We start from the raw sequence: 21,943 nt of genomic DNA on the forward strand, positions 1-21,943 counted from the left end.
TATTGCTTAATTATTATACCTATTTAATGCTACTTAGAACATTGTCAGCTGTTGAGAAAAGGTAATTATCACTAGTCAAATGACACACACTTTTTTGGCTGCCTTACGGATACACATTTTACTGGTACCTTGATACATAATGAAGCCTGATAGCAAAACTTTTGCTTGTCTCTTCTTCAAGCCCCAGCTGTTTCCCTGCTAAATTCATCCCATCTGTCTCCCCTTCCGTAAGGCTGTAGGCAGTATAGCATAAGTACAGAAGCAGTTCAGTGCTATTTTGGATAAACATAGCTGAAATTTGAATCCTTGCCATTTGCAATGCACACATTTTGTTTTACTGCTGTAAAGAGAGCTGTCAAAATAAAAACTACATGTATAATTCACTGAAATGCAGTCAAATGTAAGGAAGATTAAAATGGAATACACACAGAGACACACACTTAGGGTCAATTTTTATATAAGTTGACATGGAATTGATGACCTCTTAACAGCATTGAATCTTAAACACATGTCATTGTATGCAACAAGCACTCCAATCCAGTGACCAGTATAAGAGATCTTATCTCCAGAGTCCATTGATTTACAGTAATATATTGTACATGGAACAAGTAATTTACAGGGTTTTACTTGGGCTTTCCCTCAATCCATGGGTTGGGGTAATTGCAATCAATCCAAATCAAGAGTAGGATCCATATTTCCATATCTACATTGTTGTCTTGGGAACTGGAAAGTATTGCAACTACTGTTTATGCAACCACTTTCATTTCATTTCCCAGCAGCTGTTATATCACATTGTTTTTGTGAAGTTAACTGGATGCCCCTGAAAGAGAATTAGCTTAATGACTGGATAATATTATTAATACAGTGAGTAATATTCTGTGTTTGGATATTTATTTTTAGTGAGAAAGAAAGCAACTCAGTAGCCACTGAGATATGGTCTACATTCCTGGAAGCAGAGGTTCAAACCCAAATTTCTATTTCTTTCTAAATACGTAGATTCTGTGAAACTTAGGAACTCTTAGGAATATGGCTATCAACTCTCCATTTTTCATTTCTTCACGTCACTGTCCATGAAGCAACCACACAGTTTCTCTGCATATGAGTAAACTCATCATTTTTTCCCTACCAGGATATCTTGTCAATATGATGGTAAATTTGTATTTTTGAAGCTCATTGGTAATATTTTTTTACTTTTCTCTGCTTGAATTGACTCTAATAAGGTACTACAATTTCCGTTTATCATCTGACCTTTTCATCCCTTTTCAGTATACATTTCTGGGCTTTTGAGGAGGATCAACGGATCCAGTTTACCCAAGATAATGACTTTTTGGCAAGCTGGGATTCCTGTCCTTTCAATGCTAGTTTTACGGTGTTTAACTTGAGCAGGAGTTTCCAGGGGTATTCCTAAGATAACGGGAAAAGGAAGCATTGGTATACACAGTGCACTGAATATGATAAGCAAAAAGTTAAATAACGCTGCTTATACTTTCTCTGGATTCTACATAGCATTCTTCTCAGATTCTGTCCAGGCAGTGATTGAGCCAAAATTAGCCCAGCACATTCATTCTTCTGCCTCAGGTGAGAATCTTCAAAACGTTGCAAATTAAAAATGCTATAAAGGAAGAAATGTCTCCTGGAAATGCAGATTTCTTTTTCATCACAGAATTAGGGAATCCTAAGAAGGAAGATGACATTCCTAAGTGCAGACAGCTAAATAATAGGCGATGCAGAAAATTGTCTAGAATTATCACATTGTTTTGAAATGACATTAGACCTAGCATGAGGAACAGCGACTTTATATGAAGAGATTGCTCTTCTAAAACACATATGTGAACTAGAAATTCAGGCTGCTGCTGCATCCAATCACATATTGTAACATCATCATCTAGCCAGAAAACTCCAAATGTTCAGACATTGCTTTCAGATAAGAAATACTTCTACAGCCACAGTTTGACCAATTAATTGTGACTGTAATTTTTAGAGCAAATTTTAAGCTTAATAGTTTAAGAAAAAGCCTACCAACAATATGCATTTTCTCATGCAGGTATTTTGAAAATATTTAGAAATACCAATAATATCTAAATGCAGGGTGGTTTCTAAAGTTGCTTAACATTAAATTTTATATATGGATAAATTTATGCATGAGAAAAATGCTTAATTTGTTGAATGGTATTTTCCACATAGGGCTAAAATGGTCTTATGTTTAAACATATAAAAAGATGCATTCGCACTAGTAAAGTTATACCTGTAACACTGTTCAACATATTTAAAGGGATGAACAATATAGTAGAATGAATAAATTCTCCATAATTACTCATTAGAACAATAGATTGTTAGTCGTTTAGCGGGGGACAGGGAGTCAAAAATTAAAAATGATACTAGAATATGGGGTGGGGAGTAGAATATTTGTAGGATATAAAATCCCCACAATGCCTCCTAGCCAGTTGTATTTGGTGTCACCCCCCGCCCTTGTTTCTGCTCTATTTATTCTGCTTGTATCTCTCAGGGTGGCTAACAACACACAAGTGAAATTTAGTAATAGCACATATATTCTGACAGTAGTGACTTTAAATTTCTAGTAAAGAAATGTATTCTGGATTAGTAAATTTTAATGTCTTAAGATCCAGTGTCTCCCAATATATTCTCATGATCATTAATCTGGTTTAGCAGTACTGAGCTTTGTAAGTTTTGAATGTGCTAAGATAAGGTTACCAGACGTCCCCGTTTCCTGGGGACAGTCCCCGGATTTACAAATCAGTCCCCTGACAAAATCCATTGAAGTTGGAAAGTGTCCCTGGATTCATTGAAAAAAATCTGGTAACAATATGCTAAGAGGTCTGTGGTGGAAGAAATGATGTGTGTGAAAACAGTTGGAAGCTATAGGTATTCCTCATAAGTGTATTTTTATTTTTTTATTTTTTGTCAAATAGCAACTCGTCTGCGATACCTAAAGTAACCACTGATGGCAGCAGTCTGCTGAAATAGTGATTTTAATGTCCTATTTCCCCATCACCGTCATTAGCGCTTATAGTGTAACGACTGGAAACCTGTGCTGAATTGAGGCACTCATTATTTGCATCCATGAATATGGGAGCATGCCATCTACTGTGGCCTAACCAAAAATGTCAGCACATAATTTTTAATGGTTTAAGAAGAAGCTAACAGGCAAAAGTTATTTCTAAAGCTGATTCAGATGCTGCACACTGAAACTTCTCCAGGCTATTCTGCCTTTGCAGCTGGGGATCACCTGTACGGACACAACTGGCAGTGTGATCCTTCTCCAGCTGCAAGTGCAACCCAGCCTTGGAGAATTCATACACAGGTTAGGAGTCGTAGATGAATGAAACTATCAACAGATGATCAGCCTAGCATGGCACAGAAGGTCCCACTGGAACAGGGGTACAGGGAGGCTCCCAGTGCAAGGTAGAAAGCTGTGCTGTTTCTCTTTGCCTCCATTCCTAAAATTGTGTGCATCAGTTTGCGGATTGAGTGCCACAAAAGTGAGGGCACTGGGAATTATGAATGAAGGTGTTCTTAAGCATACAGCTAGTGAAAATCTGCAAGATGTGAACAAGGAATATAAAGGTACAGTGGTACCTCTGGTTATGTACTTAATTCGTTCCGGAGGTCTGTTCTTAACCTGAAACTGTTCTTAACCTGAAGCACCACTTTAGCTAATGGGGCCTCCTGCTGCTGCCGCGCCCCTGCAGCGCGATTTCTGTTCTCATCCTGAAGCAAAATTCTTAACCCGAGGTAATATTTCTGGGTTAGCGGAGTCTGTAACCTGAAGCGTATGTAACCTGAAGCGTATGTAACCCGAGGTACTGTACTTGAATTTGTGATGTTAAAGTAGAAGTCGATTTTCACATGTTCCTAAACAGAGCATCTTAGAACTAGAATTCTGCTCTAGGCAACCTGGGCTTTGACTCATCTGAAACAAGAAAAGGTTTTGCACAGGAACAGCTAAGCGGTATCCAAAGCTCCTTGAAATCTTTTTCATCCATAGCATTCTGCTGATTGACTAGCACACACTTACTCAAGCAACAGAACAGTGCCAAATGGCTCTGAAGGTAGGGCCCATGGACTGCCGCTGCTAGATTCACCCTGGTGTAGTTTTTTAACAAAGCAGTGATGCACTATATAGGTACTTTAAGTAGGTGTAGCAGTACCGATGTATGTTTATGCTGTGGGTGCATTTTCTGCCACTTGAAGAAAAGTGTGAGGTTTTATATTTGCAGTCCTGCTACGACCTTACAACATGCTTGTCTGCACAGCAAGGCATCAAGTTGGTTCATTGAGGCTCTTTAGCTAGAAAAACCTAATTAAGGTTGAGCCATGGTTTGCCTCATTTTTAAGTACTCCGTACTTGTTGCTGTATTTTTAGTATGTGAACTTTGGTTTTTAAAAAAGTTGAAATAACAATTTCCCCCTTTACAAAAACAGCTAATGGGATTTTTCTACAACTTGCCAGAAATACTCATTTCCAGGCAGAGAGCAAGCATGGACAATTTCACACTTAACGTTGAACATTTCAGAAAGTTCTGAGTGCTGGAAAAGGAAGTGTTATACTGAAAATTACAGCTGGCACTATTCTCTATCAATCAATATTCATTTGAACAGTTAGCTGTTGATCTAAGGGAGTAAATGCCATCCTGTCAGGGGTGGGGGCTTCCTTCCTGACTTTGGAAAATAGAACGACTTCTTTGTGTGATGCATGTGTATAATTATTCTGCTTTGTGTTCAAGTGGGCTTTTAGTACAATGGTACTGTACCTTCACATGGACACAGAAGGCATGCTGAGCATGAAAATTCATTAAACATAATATGCATGACAGCGAGTGTTCAAGGGAGGGAAAGCATACTTTCACTTATGCTTGATGGTGCTCATTGTTCTCTACTACTCTTCCTTCAGACTTACAGTCAACTCTTTTTAAAGGGACTCTCGTACCCAACTGGTGTGTGTGTGTACGTGCCCTTGCTTGCATGCAACGGATGCATACTCTGGACACAACTGCAAAGTCCTTTAGGTTTCCATAGATGTTGCACAAGTACCTTCATATAGTTCTGAGATCCCTCTGTGTGAGCGTAAATATCTCTGCTGGTGCTAGGAGCTAAAGGAGCATGCCAGAAAGTGAGGGAGCAGAAGGAAGTTGGCCCCCAGCCAGATCTTTTGACCATTTTTCTTGATCGTGTCAGGGTCAAGGGGGGGGGGAGGACTTTTAAGAACAATGGGCTGTAGAAGGATTGGACTGAAAGCATAGAATGCTACGTGTGAGCAACCCAAAGGATTAATTTTTAAGTCAGACTCTTGTAACATTTTGCTGCACTAATGTTTCAACAAAGAGTTGATTCAGTACTGGATATACATTTTGCACCATTCAAGTATATAAATTGTAAAGAATATACAAACAGAAGCTTTATTGTTTTATTATAACATGTGAGGGTTTTTTTAAAAAAATGATAATGCTTTTGGCTCTTAATTAAAAAAAAATCACTTAGAAAGACTTTTGTAGTGAGTGACTAAGAAGTCAAATAAATAATGCTAATGCAAATAACATTATGTACCTAGTAGGCAGCATTACTTATTTCTGTCTATGGCATTTGACGCTGCATGACTTCCTTTTGAATCTAAACATCCTAATTTATCCTTAATGCATGCTGACATTTATCTCTCAGAGAATTTGTTTCTGTAGCCTACCTTGTCTGTAGCTCCAACTTTACCAGTTTTCTTTTGTGTTGGAAATTAGTTGTGTAAAACTTTACAAGATATTCAAAATTACAAACCACTAGAAAATACTGTGAGTAGAATTTAATTTTTGCAGCCTCTCTTGCTGGCGGCTGGATTCCAAAAAAAGCAGGCTGGATGCGTGCATGCCAGTGCAACCAGGATTTTAACAGTGTCAATAATCTTTGCTCATCATACTTCTCCACACACACCCAAAAATCTGTGTCTCTGTGTGTTCATACAGATTTACTCGGATACAAACCTTCACTCTGCCGGCTAACAAAGCAATGCTTCATTTATTGTGTCTTTGATTCTTGTTTGGTTTACCCCCGACAAATGAAAACCTGTCCCTCTCTTCAGTGAATTAGCTGCTTGTAAATAAAATTTCTGAGGCTTTGGTGTCTGAAGTGGCAAGGATTAGAATAATGAAAAAGCACGTTCCCTTTGACTGTAGTTTTTCATTCACTGATATTTTTTTTTTACTTCTCTGCTTCTAATTGTTGCTTGGAGAATTTAGTTACTGTAACAATGATTTATTTTTCTGCATATATACAGTGCATATGTAAGATTAAATAATCCCTCTCTGTTAACTGCTCGCAATATTAAAATTACTTGATCCGTTGGTTGGGTTTTTGTTTTTTTGTGTTTTGTTTTTTGAGAAGGGGGAGCCTTGGAGGGAAGAAGTAACGTACAAGCAGATGTGCTGCTAGATCTACAGGCTTCTGCCAACCATATGGCATCTTAAAGAAAGATGGTTGGAGCGTCTGGATTAGCAAAGAGTTGGGATGGAAAGCCATGTGTCGTGTTGGTACAGGCAGTTGTTTTAGCTCTCTGTAAAAGGCTTCAGGAGATTGTGTAATGGAACAAATGGTACTGCAAGCCTAGTAACAGCCTTACCGCTGCTGGAGAGGCAATTGGCCCCCAGGCGCCTACTGCTTCATCTTTTTTTTCTCTCCCCCCCCTTTCCTTTTTCTTTCTTTCTTTTTTCTTTTCTTTTTTGCAAATGTATTTGAAACTCCATGACTTGATTCTAAATTTTTTGCTTGCTTCTGCACAATACATTGCTGAGGCTTCACCTTAGCTGCCTCTTTCTCTAATCCTACACCCCCGGAGAGAACCTACAATCAGGTTTACTTTAAATGAAATACTGTAAATGAAATTGAAAGTATTTGGACATTTTGCTAGAGTTTTTGCAGTGTCTTATGGCAGGCTATGCTCTGCTGGCACGCCCTTTGTTTAATTGGGGTGGGGGGAGGAATAGCATTTTAAGCACACCAGTTTGGCATTGCTGTTTTATTTGCTGCATTTTCTTTTTAATCCAGAGAAGTGCATCATCCCACCTGCACTAATGGATTCAAGGCAGGTATCAGGACTATATTATCTGGATTTGTGTGCCTTACAGGAAACATCTGTGATGTACTTCCTTGTCCATGGAAATTGCTAGATTTTAGACAATGAATGTTCAGACATTCCTATCAGTTTTAACTACGCATATTTAACAATTCATTGAAGAGTTATTAATAAGCTATTGGTTTGGAAAGGCAGTGGTCTGAAATGGAAAGTAGACCATAAACTGTCAATAAATCATTTTGAGAAAGTTGAGGGAGTTTGGGCACAAAGTTTGAATATTTATCAAAACTCATTTATGAAAATATGAAAAAAAATCAGTAATAAAGATTCACACTGTGAAATTCAATTCTTTTTTGTTTGTTTGTTTGTTTTTGTTTTGCTAAGCTACCATTATTTGTAAGTTGCTAATCAGGCTGAATATATCAATTAGAATTTCAGCTGTAATATTTAGAAGATTCTAAAAGGATTTGCATTATTTGTGAAACTTGCTAATATGGATTCTCTCAGAGCTCCTGTACCTGTAAGCACAAGTATGCCTGCTATCCCTACAGAAAACAAAATGAGCACTACAAATCTGGCAGGAGTCAGGACAATCTAGTGAATGGTCTGAAGCAGCGGTTCCCAAGTAGGGGTCTGCAAAACACACTGAGGGGTCTGTGGCCCCTTCCCTTGCCTCCTGACCAATGATTAATTTTTTTGTCATTTTTGCATGGCAATGTCACAAATTTTATGGTCTTTTTTTTAGCATACCTAAAATCCTCTGCTTATTAGGGGCTACCCCACATTTTGTTCAAAAACTTGCTTTGCAGAGATAACTACCATAGAGTTATCAAAAGTTTCAAAAGTAGGGGGCCTGTGGCTTGGCTTTTGAAAAATAGAGGGTCCTCAGTAATTAGCTAATTGGGACCCACTGGTCTAAAGCACCATTTTGTAGAAATAATTTTGGTTGGGGCCTGATGAGATGGACAGTGTAAGTGCTGAGAACTGATCAGTCACGTTTGCTTGCCCCTTCTTCACAGAAGACATCTGAAGGCAGCCCTGTTTAGGGAAACCTTTAATGTTTGATGCATTATTGTACTTTAATATTTTGTTGGAAGCCGCCCAGAGTGGCTGGGGAAGCCCAGCCAGATGGGCGGGGTATAAATAATAAATTATTATTATTATTATTATTATTATTATTATTATTATTATTATTTATTTTATCTAGCAGAGAGGAAAGGCAATACCTGGCTGCATCCAGGGCACCCCATAACACATACCTCCTTGTGAGAGGAAGTAGTTGTGAGGCCACTCCTGGAAAACTACGACCCCAGATCCAGAAGCAGTTGCAGGCATCCCTTTCTGAGATGAGGCTATTGAGAAGGTGGTCCCAAGGCAGCTCCAGGCATTCCTGGATGACACAGATTATTTTGCTCCTGTTGAATCTGCACTTAGGCCAGGGTTTGGTACTGGACTGCAGAAGAGGTGCTGTAATGGTGCTTGAAAGCAGTAGTAAACTTGCACGAGGGTAGTTCAGTCCCAACAAGATGGAGCGTGGTTCATCTGTTCAGGGAGTTGGTGTTTAACCAGTTCCTGGAAGGGTCAGGAGGTGCTCATAGATCTATCATTGTCAGGGAAGACTCAAGTGGCCTCAGTGGTATACAGTGTCAGCTAAAGCTGGCATACCAGCTGCAGCCTCTCCTGGACAAAGATATTTTAGCCTCAGATAGCCTTACTCTGGTAATTTCCATGTGCTGCAGTACATTCTGTGATGATGCTGCCTTTGAAAACTGTCCAGAAGCTACAATCAGTTCAAATCAGTTCAGCTAGAATGCTAAAAAGGACCAGGAAGTGGGATCCCATCACAGTTCCTTTGAGACAACATCATTGGCTTCCTGTTTGTTCCTAGGCTCAATTCAGATGTTTAGCTTTTGAAGCCCTACCTAACTTAAGATCCAGGTATTTGGTGGGTTGTCTTTTCCTGTTTCCGTCTGCCTGTTGAGATCTAGATGTGAAGCTTTTATTCTGGTAGCACAACCATCAGGAGTAAAGGAGAGACCCTTTTCCGTGGTGATATCTTGCCTGTGGGAAGTTTTACCAGACAAATACCTTTCATTTCCCTATGCTTTTAAACATTGCTGAGTACAGTACTATGATTTTGTTTGTAGTTGTATTATTTCCCATTTGTTAGCTGCCTATGGTGTTTTGCAAACTGAAGGACGGAACAGAATGTGCATGTAAATACATAAGCAAAAAAAAGTTGGATTCTATTTGGAAAGCACTATCAATTATATAGAAGACTTTACTTGGTATAGTACATTTGAACATTATGATAAGCATCTGAAAGCCAATACATTTGTGACTTGTTCTTGCACTTCTGGGTGCTGCTGAATTTGTTTATCTTACCGTGAGCAACGTGTCCAGTGTGCCTTTTTCACTTGTCTACTAGAAAATCAGTAGATATACAAAATACTTTAAAGAGAGACTTCTTATCACCTGAAGCACCTTGTTCTTAAATTCTAATAATGATTTTTTTGCCTTGCATTTTTTCTTTATTCTACATGAATCTTCCTTCCCTGCTCTCCTAAAATCAATTGTTTTAAAAAGTTCGGCTCATTACAATGTGTCTGCATCAGAGGGCAGATTGTGCAACTCATAAATGAATGGGTTGTTTTTGCCCATCACAGCAGTCCTTTCAGTCTTCATCTAGAATTTGGCATCTTAAGGCTTCAGGACTGGATCCAAAGAAGTGCTGTATTTTTGTTTTAAGTGCATACGTGCACACATTAAAAATGAAGAATGACTGATTTTTTTTTAATGGAGACAGTGACCAACAAACGAACAGAGTTAACAGAAGCTGATACATTTATCAACATTGTTTTCTAAATTTCTTGAAATGCCTGATGTCTCTTCAGGCCTCCCATACGCTCTGCACAAGCCATAAAAAACCGAGTAAAGAATTCTCTCTTCGTTCTGCGCAGCATGCTCAAACACCACATGCACTGTCTGCTATGTGTCACTTCTTATGAAGCTCATGCTGGGAGGCTCTTTTTAAAGGCAAAGTGTTTCTGAAGAAAGGAGTTTGGATTGGGCAGCTTGCTGCAGACGATCTTTCTGGCTCAGTACTGAATTAGCATAGTGGTGGTTGTGCTTAGTTTCATGCTAGAAGGCAACAAAAACTGGCGCTTCGGAGCCGTGGAGGAGGAAAATAAGGGCAATGGAAGTATATGGCAAATGCAGATGAAAGTCTTGTTTTCATTTGCTAACTGAAGGTGTTTGGCCTGGAATTCGGACTTCAACCCCAAGGTTTCCTTTAATAAGCATGAAAAATGCTGCCAGAATGAAGGGGAAATGTCATTCCCACCTGTCAGAGTTGACCTGTGGGGAGTTGGGAAGAAAAGTCTCCCTGCCCCACTCTATACCCACAGTGTAATAATGGTGACTTTAGCTTCAGTTCTTTGTCTGTAAACAACAACAACAACAACAACAACAATAATAATAATAGAGGTTTATTGGTTTGTTTGTCCGAAGGGAGTTGTAAAGATGAAATAAAAAATTGTAAATTCTGCATGAAACTGCAGGGGAGGTTATCCAGAGATTAGATCATATTGATGTGCAGTCCCTCTTCTCAGAAATTGCAAATGGTTAAATTCTTTACTACAGCTATTTCCTTGTAGTAGGGAGTTCCACAGTTCAACTTCCCTTGAGTGAAGTGCAGACATTGGCTCTGGAGGCATTATAACTCAGCCTTCCTATTTAAAGGCCGAATTTGCTGATCCAAGTGGAGAAGGCTTTTTAATTTGTATTTTCCTTCTACCCACCCTCATGCCTCTCAAAGTATTTTTATTCCTCTCCTGACATTTCTTTTCCTGTACTTTCACGCTTAGCTTGTACCCTTTCTCATCACCCCAAACTGTCAATTTCTTTCACCCCTCCTGCCTGCTTTTACATTTGCTTCTTCTTGCCACAACAGCTTCCCGTTTTCATCCCAGTCCTCTCTGTTCCTTGTTGTTGTTGTTACTACAACTATTAAAATATTCACTTCAGTTCCTTGCAAGGCACCCTCTGACACATTCCCCTCAAAGCAAGGGGACCTCCACCCCCTTATGTCTACATCTTCCAGACCTCTTTGTTCACTGCCAGCTTCTCTTCCACCCTCTCCCCACATGTGTGTATGCACACACGGGTTCTCCAGCTCCTAATGCCTGGTTTTTCTTCTGAGGTGGAGCTAGCAGCTGTCACCTTGGCATGAGTCAGGAGACGCTTCCTGGATGACAAGAGAAGACTGGGGTGTGAGGGGCTGTGTGTGTTTGTGGAGGGCAATAAGAGCCTTCTACAAAACGTATTTTATATGCTGTTTTCTATTATTATTCTATAAATTTCTATACCACCCTACAACCGAGGATCACAGGGTGGTTTGCAATGTAAAAGCACAAAAATACATAACATACTGACAATTTAAAAAACAACAACCCTCCCAGTTTAATAGGCTATAGATTGTTTCATTAGCTAAAGGCCTGGGAGAAGAGGAATGTTTTTGCCTGGTAGGTGGCGCTGTGGGTTAAAGCCTCAGCGCCTAGGACTTGCCGATCGAAAGGTCGGCGGTTCGAATCCCCGCGGCAGGGTGCGCTCCTGCTGCTCGGTCCCAGCGCCTGCCAACCTAGCAGTTCGAAAGCACCTCCGGGTGCAAGTAGATAAATAGGGACCGCTTACCAGCGGGAAGGTAAACGGCGTTTCCGTGTGCGGCTCTGGCTCGCCAGAGCAGCGATGTCACGCTGGCCACGTGACCTGGAAGTGTCTCCGGACAGCGCTGGCCCCTGGCCTCTTGAGTGAGATGGGCGCACAACCCCAGAGTCTGTCAAGACTGGCCCGTACGGGCAGGGGTACCTTTACCTTTTTATCTAAAGAAGGTGCCAGGTAAGCCTCCCTGGAGAGAGCATTCTACAAATGGGAAGCCACCACAGAAAAGACCTATTTGCGGACCTCTCACAGAGGAGGCACATGAAGCATGAAGAAAGGCCTCAGGAGATGATTCCTCAGAGGGAACGTAACCCCATCAAGAGAAGGCAGCCTCCCATCCATCCAGTCCAGGGAACCACCCACTAAGAGGGCCTCAGCCTAATCTGGATTGAGTTTCAGTTTGTTAGCTCTCATCCAGTCCATTACCGAGGCAAGACAGCGGTCCAGGATATCCACTGCCACACCTGCAAATGCAAAGGAAAAGTAGAGTACATGCATTAAACAAAGGCAAAGAGCACCCAGCACTTTCACCTGCTGCCTATTGTCTCTGAGCTTCTAGGCAGGGTCTGTTGAGGAGTGGAGGGAAGAGAAGAATACACATAATAATGCCAGTGTAGTGATGGATGGATTCTTTTTAATATTTCCAGGTTACTATTAATAGTATCCACCTCTTTTTCTTCCCCCAATATTCACTCCATATTTTTCTCCTCACAAATCTGTCCCGTTCCTTCTCCAAAATTTCTGAGATGGGGATTAAATCAGCCACTATCACTAGCATCCCCTCTGCGGTAAGGGCTGAGTCTTGCCCAGCCTGTTGGGAACTGAGCTAGCTCCGGCCTACCTCTACTCAGCCCCAACAATGTGGTTTCATAGCCCAGTCATAATTATAGTGGTACTTCGGGTTAAGTACTTAATTCGTTCCGAAGGTCCGTTCTTAACCTGAAACGGTTCTTAACCTGAAGTACCACTTTAGCTAATGGGGCCTCCTGCTGCTGCCGCGCTGCCGGAGCACAATTTCTGTTCTCATCCTGAAGCAAAGTTCTTAACCTGAGGTAATATTTCTGGGTTAGCGGAGTCTGTAACCTGAAGCATATGTAACCCGAGGTACTACTGTACATTTTTTTTGGTGTGAAGAGCTCTAGGAAACTGATATTTATATCCACAGTGATGATAGATAAATATTAGTTTGTGAGGAAACCACAGTGCAGAGAAATAGGTTGCCAGGAGACAGCAACATGACCAACCTTATTTGTGATTATGTTCAGGAAACTCCAGCATAGGTTAATAGAATGGGATTTCTTTTTCAGTTTTGAGTTGGGTCTTGTCAGTTTTTGTTTTGGCAATATCATCAGATGTTTTATGCATTTTTCTAAGTACAAATAAAAGTAAAGATGATGATGGAAAGAACTGTGTTTTGACTAAATACTCCTCTTCATATCTATGACGTGAGGGAGTTAGCAGAGAGGCTTACGAAATTAAATGGAGTAGTTAGAATTACTTATTCATGTATAGGTTACAAATTTATTGTAATGTATGATGGTGGTTTTTGTTTTGCTTCGGTTACTGTTTGTCTTTTGTAAGTTTTGGCGATTTTAAATTTGGAGGTTTAAGTATAATATGTTGGTATGGGAAACTGTCGTGTAACGGGCCAATGGCCGTAATAAAGATCAATCCAATCCTTATTCATGTTTCCTTAAAAGTGAGGCCACTATGTTTTATGGGGCTTATTCCCAGATATTTGTGCAAAGGGTGCAGCCTTAGTTCTATTTCATTTAACAGTATTTAATCATTTGTCATAAATTTAAACATTGCTTAGGACTGCTTCACAATGATATACATTGCTTGATGACCAGCAGCTGAGGTGAACTGATTCAGTTATGTCTCAAATGTGTGGGGTGATATTAAAGTTCTTTCTGTGGTTTTTTGACCCGTAATGGCTCATTCATACATAGAAGTCACCACAAAATGCTGCAGTTATCAAATGAAGATAATGCATACGTACACACACACACACACCTGGCATTTCAGTTAATTGCTGTGTTAACTTCACAGATTACCATTTTCTCACACAGAAACAATATTTTTGTAGTGTACTGTAAAGTGAAGCACAACTGTTTTTCCTACTCAGGTTGGATTGCTTCTGCATGCCTCTGTTGCCCATCCGTGAATTTGCAGTGCCAAAAACATGCTGTGCTTCGCACATTCCAATAAACTCATATTTTTCTACACAAAGAGAACTCCAAGCAGAGGGGGAAAACACAGTAATGTGCGAAACCCTAAATGGTGACACATCTTGGGTGATTTGGGAACTTCGGTAGTGTTAAAAGAATAAAAGCTCTTTGCCTATTAAAGGGACTGAATTATTTAGTGTTTAGCTTGAGTATTCAGAGGTCAAGAGGGCTGGCGTCTTCCTGGAACTGAAATCAGTCAGCAGAGAGCACTGTCATTTCCCCACATTATTCCCAACGCAGCCAGCACAGTAATAGGGCTTTATGATATGGAAATATTTTGTGGGGGGTGGGCACTGTAGGTTTTCTGGAAGATGGCGCAAGCTTGTTTTCTCCTGCTTGGCTAGGACCCAAACCGATGGCTTCAAGTTACAGTGGTACCTCGGGTTAAGACCTTAATTCGTTCTGGAGGTCCGTTCTTTACCTGAAACTGTTCTTCACCTGAGGTACCACTTTAGCTAATGCGGCCTGCTGCTGCTACTGCACTGCCAGAGCACAATTTCTGTTCTCATCCTGAAGCAAAGTTCTTAACCTGAGGTAATATTTCTGGGTTAGCGGAGTCTGTAACCTGAAGCATATGTAACCCGAGGTACCACTGTACAAGAAAGGAAATGCTGCCTAAACACCAGAAAGAACTTTCTGCTGTTAAGAGCAGCTTGATGGTAGAACGGTCTCCCTCAGGAGGTTGTGGACTCTCCTTCCTTGGTGGTTTTAAAGCAGAGGTTGGATGGCCATCTGTCATGGATGCTTTAGCTGAGATTCCTGCATTGCAGGGAGTTGGACTAGATGACCCTCAGGGTCCCTTCCAACTCTACAATTCTATTATTCTAAACACTACATAAAAACAGCCTGCTGAATCAGGCCCATAGCCCATCTGGTCCAGTATCCTGTTCTCACACTGACCAACAGGATGCTTGTGGGAAACCAGCATGCAGGATCCAAGCACAGAAGCCATCTCCCTTCCTGCGCTTTCCAGCAACTACGGTAGTATTCAGAAGCATTACTGCCTCCCAGCATGGAGGCAGAGCACAGCCATCACGGCTAGTAGTAATTGATACCTTTATCATCTGTGAATTTTTCTAATCCTCTCTTAAACCCTTCCTAGTTGGTGGCCTTTACTGCCTCCTGTGGCAACGAAGTCAATACTTTTAAGTACCCACTGCATGAAGAAAACCTGGGAAGACCAGTTTACCCTAGATGAGTGTGCAAGGAATTCTCAAAAGATTCCTTCTTCCCGCTTTCAAATCCCTTAAACTCTCTGGGGTGGAGGAGGAGCTATTTTCTCCAGCGTTTGACTTCACCTGCAAAGTCACGCAGCTGCGTTATCCCTCCAAGATCTAATATTGAAATGTGGACTCTCTTTTCCTAAGTGGGTTATTGCCTTTTTGCAGAATTCCTTTGGCTGCCGACTTTCTTCTGAGTCTTTCTGTTCAGCTCAATTGGTTTCTTTCAGTTACCGTGGTAACCAGCAGATGGGGTTCTTTGACAAGGGTCAGTAGGGAGGCTGCCACCATATACAGGAAGAGTGGCTAAATAACAAAGCTTTCGGTGCTGACAGTTCAGCAATAGCCAGCCAGGAGTAGTTATCAGATTACTTATATTAAAACCTAATTAAGATGTGTGCCAGTAAGTGCAGCGTGGATATTGGATTTGGTGATTTAGCTGCTGCCAGTTGCTGTAATTCAATCTCACTGCTATGGCACCTACAGCTTTGCAGAGTACAGTAGAAATCGGTTTCATGCATAATCCGATGGTACTGGAATGATGCATAATGTAATCGTTTGGTCTCTTCCGGCTTAGCACCTCAATCCTGGCCTCATTATATATATTTATAGCAAACTGGAGAGCGAAGGGTTCTCTTCACATATTATGAACTCTCCCTGCCAGGTGAGCTTTTGCAGCCAATGCTGTGACGTGTCATATATTTACCAATTTTACAATATGGCGGTCAGTTATGGAAGATGATTAGCTTTACTTTGGGCTGGTGGAATAGGAAGAGAACATTGCAGAAGTAAAAACTGGAAAGCACTTTTTGGGGGGGGCGGGACACATTTAAAAAGCCTTCTGATAGCATGCTTCAGAGCATGGGATTCCAAGCACTCTTTCCCCTTCTCCTTGATTTCATTCCTCTGTCTCTCTTTCCTTGCCCTGCCATTCATCAGTATCCTTTTTGTTGGAGTAACTTCTCAGTGTAGACCAGGAAGTGGCTCTTTCAGACAATAAGATAGCTGTTTCTCACTTTTATACGTTATGCTTCTCTGTTCTAGCCACTCTAGTCCATCACTACCTGCCTTCCACCAAGTTGCTACTCTCATGTATTCGACATCCCATGCCATTGAGTTATTATAGGACTGTTTGAGGGGTGAAGTTTTTTGTTTTGGTTTTTTCCCCCTTAGACTTTTTCCTCACTAAAGATTTTGGAGCATCTGTAAAGCCTGCCAATACTTCTCTCTTGTGTGTGATGCTATCTACATGGTAGTAGCACAGAAGGACCCAAATCGATTATCATATATAGCAATACAGTCTAGACCAGGCATAGGCAAACTCGGCCCTTCAGATGTTTTGGGACTACAACTCCCATGATCCCTAGCTAACAGGACCAGTGGTCAGGGATGATGGGAATTGTAGTCCCCAAACGTCTGGAGGGCCGAGTTTGCCTATGCCTGATCGCCCTAGCTTACATCCCAGTTATCTTCCTGCTCCAGCTGTGTAAATAAAGATTGGGGGCAGGGAGGTCTGGTTTTCCCAGCTGTGTCAAGTGCCTCTTTAGGTTGGATGTGATACAAGTACTTGGATGGGAGAGGAAGGCAAGTTGTTGCATTTGTGACTCAGCAGTTCCATTCCCAGGTTCTGCTGCTATTTGCTCAGGAAAGTGCTGAACCAGAAGGGGGTCAGGCTATATGGCTGCAACTTTCTAGGTCTAAATTTACATTTTAGTGTGACTGAGAGAGAAGGGAGATAGCTGGATATATGCTGATAGGTATGTCTGTAGACATATTTATGACTCTTTATGCTGAGTACTTAATGCATAACGGAGGTCTGTAAACTCAGTAAATCACTCTTAAACGGGACATGCTTTGCTGACCTTACACATTCTGCAAATTGTGTAATCTCTGGACACAGTGGGGAATTCCTGTTTGGCGTCAATTGAATGACAATATGGGGGGGGGGGGAGAATGTAAATAAGCTGGAGTCTGATAATTCATTGGTGGAACCTATGAAGCTATGAGACATGGTATTAGTAATTTCTGAGGTAACTTTCATGTCCCTGAGTAGAACTATGCATACACTTTGTATTATGCGGTGGTTTTCTACCAATGATCAGGGCTGGGTTAACCATTAAGCACATTAAGCACATGCTTAGCGCATCAAGGGAAGGGGGCACCACCGAAATTTTCCATTGTCGGATTTACCATGGATAATATGGTGCAGCTGAACCAGGTTCCACAAAAAAGGCTCCTACAATAAATGAATTTAGTAATAATAAAATAATAATAATAGAGATTAATGATATACATTTTAGGGAAGCTTTTAATGTTTGATGTATTATAGTATTTTAATATTTTTTTGGAAGCTGCCCAGAGTGGCTGGGGAGGCCCAGCCAGATGGGCGGGGTATAAATAATAAAATTATTGTTGTTGTTGTTGTTGTTGCTATTATTATTATTATTATTATTATTGAAATACAACAGAAATAAAGTATTATTATTATTATTATTATTATTATTATTATTATTATTATTGAAATACAACAGAAATAAAGTCTGGTAACTTGAGTCCCCTGAGCTCACATGATCGTTCTTATCTTGGTCATGTCAGCTCCCGTTCAGTCGTCCACTAGAGTGAGTTTTTTTGGGGGTGTCTCCAAATTTGGAGGTTTTTAAAGGCCTTGGTGCGAATTTTTGAGGTAATTATTGGGAGGGGGGTAAGGGAGCAAAATATTAACCACATCGATTTTGGAAGCATTCATTGTGTCAACCCACAATGAAATTACGGTACCCTAGAGTTTCATTTTATTTGTGACCAATTCTAAGGCAATATGTAAAAAGTGAGTGACAATTGACTGTCATGTATATAATAGTGTGTTAACAATAAACATTATTTTCCATGTTACTGTAGGTTTTGTTTCATTTCGAAAAATAAAAAAACATTTTGCAGTTTGAATTAGATATATATGGGGACACCAAAATATTAAGTGCCTGGGGCCTCTAAATGGCTTAATATGGCCCTGCCATATTAATTTTGTGAATTCTTCCAGATAAGATTTCTAATTTTGTGAATTCTTCCAGATAAGATTTCTAATTTAAAAATAAAAATACTTGACAATGTGTCTGTGCAGGGGAAGAATGTATACCTAAAGGACAGCTTCTACCATGCGCTTTACTTCCGGAGAAGCTTAGGTCATTCCCTCCTATAACTGCCCCATCAAAGCAACCTCTTTTTATCTGTTTTTTTCCAGGTTACAGCAGCTTGACAAGCATTGCCAGACTACTGCCCAGCAGCTAGTGGAGCTGCTGAACAAGCAGAATGAGCTATACAAGGAGAGGCAGATGCTTACTGAGGAGGTGGAGTTCCTGAGGATTCAGGTACCACTCAGAACCAGGAAAAAATGAATAAAAACTAGAGAAAAACGCTTGACCATCAGTGACTAAAACAAAAGAACCGGTCCAATACAGTTTCAACATCTGAATCCTGTGAATGCAAATTCAAATCATCACCTTCATACAGTTGTTGATCTGGACACTCTAAGCTTCCCTCTACTTACCAGTTTTTGCCCTTTCTCCTTCCCTAGAAGAGGAGCTCATTTGAAGGCTCAGCAGCCACATTTGGACATTACATTTCCAGTGAGGACTGGAAAGAGTGCTATAGGTGCCAGTTACAAAAAGGCACTGGGGCATTTAAGAACACAAAATGGCTGCCACTGCGAAAATAGCAGGCATCCCAACTACACCCGCACCCATGGAGAAAAAAGGCACGACATCAGCCACTGTTGCATTTGTTCAAAGAGGTGCGCTATTTGCACAGAAGGGAGGGGCAGTGGGTGTCCAGTCCTGGTACCCTGTGAAATTGGGGCATGATTTAGGGGGCATGGTCAGTGCAGGAGGAAAAAACTCTCTAATTTGTTGTGGATTTTGGAGGGGATAATTGCTGCGATTTTTTGCAGCTGCCATAAGAAGTACTGGTGGGTGCACTTGGCACTATAGCTGAACATGATATGATCCAGTTGCAGAGGGTCTTGAGCTTGTGTGCTCTCTCTTCCTTTGAGGAGTTCAGAAGCTGTCACATGTGCTTTGGTCACCTGAACCAAGAAACTACGGGTTGTTTAAAATTATTGTGTATGACTAACAAAGTGTTCTTTCCTTACATGGGGCAAATACCAGAAACCTTGTGCTATCTATTCTGAAGTCTGACTAGATATGGAATATACACAACCTTCTTTTTATAAAAGAGCTGCTTCTTATAAAAATCATAAAATTACTACCCGAGCTGGTAAAAATTAAGGTGCTGGCACACACATGTGACTTGATAAATGGTAAAATGTCTCTCCCACCCCTCCCCTCTCTACCTGCAACCCTATCTCTCTTTTCTACTGAATTTGAGATGAGTTTTAAGTATATATTTTATTCATATATTTCAAATAATAAATATTTAAGGTCCTTCTTTTGAAACTGCACGCATATATTAAAAGCACCATTAATAATATGGTCAATTGTCATGAACAAAATCAACTACTGCATGATGTGTCCTTCTTACTAAACGACAAGGGAGCGGGTGGCGCTGTGGTCTAAACCAGAGAGCCTCTTGGGCTTTCCGACCAGAAGGTTCCAGTTCTGCAATCATTCACCACCAGAGTCACTATTAGAGGATCAATTATGATTGAGCATAATCACCAATTTCTCTGCTAGTCCTTACTGGTTGTACAGAAATGCGAAAATGGAGCTGGGAAAATGTTTCCAGCTTCAGGGTCACATGCCTGGAAAGGTTACCCATGTGGGGAAGTCACTGGTGGGTCAGCCAAAGCCACATATAAACCCCATATGAACATCATTCCCCCACCCCCTTCATGCACTATAAATGACAATGTATGAATGGTAGTGGGATGTGTGTGGATCCCCTCTTCTTGTGTGAAAGGGACCTTGTCTTAGCATAAAGCGGCTTCCTCTTGATACAGTGGCCCATCCCTTGTAATCTGATTAAATTCACAGTAAACTGGATTTTCGCACAAAACAGCCATATCTAAGAAAATAAGAGGCAGGGAACCAAATGTGCCTTCAAAGCAAGGGCTCTGTTATTTTCTGCTAAACACGAACAGTGTTTAGAACTCATTGAAACCTTGATTTTCCAGAATGAAGTATTGCCATGACAGATGCTTTTTGCCTCTCAAATGGTCAGCTTATGCATGTTACACGCCTTTGAAACAATTTTTTGTTACACAACAGTGCCATGTTCTCCACAATTGGTGAACCTTTCTTTTGAGACCCTAACCACAGGAAGAAAGCAATATAAATAAACACTTGGTGCTCTTGCACGTGACAGAAGTCAGTCTTTGGTTTTTCTCTTTTAGTTACCCAGTGCGCTACAGCTGCGACACTGAGCGGCTGAAGCTAACTTGGAAAACAGCCTTCGTTAGATGAAAATACTGTATTCAATTTCAGCTTGTTGACCTGAAGCTCTTAAATAATTAAATCTTTGTAAACTTATCTTGTTGCTCTGGAAAGAAGTCATCCCTGTCTGCAGATTTTGTGAAGTGGTTCGGTCTTTTTGAAAATTCAAGGCTGCTTGTTCTTCTTCACCCAAGAATACGTCTGGATCTATTTCTGGGAAGTTACCCATAAATTCCATTGCAGGGGATGTGACACCATCACCTTCCCCTGCTTTGGGCGAGAACTTGGAAGCATACAGAGGGGAAGCACAAGTCACTTTCTCTTGCACTTACTTTGAATGCTTAACGCTACCCTAATTTAAAATAGTTTGCACCCCCACTTAATATTGCCCCCACTCAACTTATTATTTTTTAACTTCCAACATTTATTGCTTGCCCCTTATCAAATTCTAGATAAGGAGAAGGGCTACAATTGCTCCAGGGTTGCAGAGCAACTTCCTTAGCAAGGTTAGAAACTGGTCTGGTTTTACAACTTTTGACAGAAGGTACAAAGCATCCGTCTTTTGAGAAGCGGATGGCAGGGAGGGGAAAGAGCATTGTTGGCTCATTTCTGTGGTATATTGCTTTTATTGCTACTTCTGAGGTTTTTGCTGGAAGTTGCCTCGTGGCTTGGAGAGGTGATCTTTAATTGTTCTAAATAGGTATGTCATAACATACATGTCTTTGTCAACCTTGAAGCAAGGCACACAAGTGTATCTTCCACAGATAACATGTTATTTATTTAGAACATGGGTAGGCAAACTTAAGGCCCGGGGGCCGGATCTGGCCCAATCGCCTTCTAAGTCCAGCCCGCGGACGGTCCGGGAATCAGTGTGTTTTTACATGAGTACAATTTGTCCTTTTATTTAAAATGCATCTCTGGGTTATTTGTGCGGCATAGGAATTCGTTCATGCCCCCAAATATAGTCTGCCCCCCCCCGCAAGGTCTGAAAAAGTTTCAGCAGGACTGTCCCCCTGCTGAAAAAGTTTGCTGACCCCGATTTAGAAGCTTGTGTCATTTAATAATTTACTAAGCACCTGAAACATAGCCTTTGTGTATCAGAACTATATTTATTTTATGATCCATTTGAGATTTCAAAACTTTTTCCAAAAATAAGAACATAAGATGTTTTTCAAAATCAAATTTTATTATGGTTCAGAGACAGGAAACTTTTAAAGGTGTATTGATCCCATGACCTCAGCTGCAGGATTTTGCTACAGTAAGACAACCATGTTGCAAAGTTGTTGAGGACTTCAGTAAGCATCTGAGATGGATAGA

General features: G+C 40.8%; 1 protein-coding gene across 2 annotated transcripts in view; it reads left to right on the forward strand.

Moving 5' to 3' along the window:
- The window catches only part of SDCCAG8 (SHH signaling and ciliogenesis regulator SDCCAG8), a gene marked incomplete at its 5' end in the record, with an annotated part of 88,722 nt that extends 69,878 nt beyond the window's left edge, over positions 1 to 18,844 (forward strand). For both annotated transcript variants that reach the window (XM_083732344.1, XM_083732343.1), the window contains one exon: positions 18,481 to 18,844. In XM_083732344.1, the coding sequence (XP_083588470.1) occupies positions 18,481 to 18,634 (154 nt within the window). In that variant the 3' untranslated portion in view covers positions 18,635 to 18,844. The remainder of the gene's footprint in view (positions 1 to 18,480) is intronic.
- Positions 18,845 to 21,943: the final 3,099 nt, after the last annotated feature.

The sequence above is a fragment of the Podarcis gaigeae genome, assembly GCF_964106915.1.
Source record: "Podarcis gaigeae genome assembly, chromosome: 3".
Lineage (NCBI taxonomy): Eukaryota > Metazoa > Chordata > Lepidosauria > Squamata > Lacertidae > Podarcis > Podarcis gaigeae.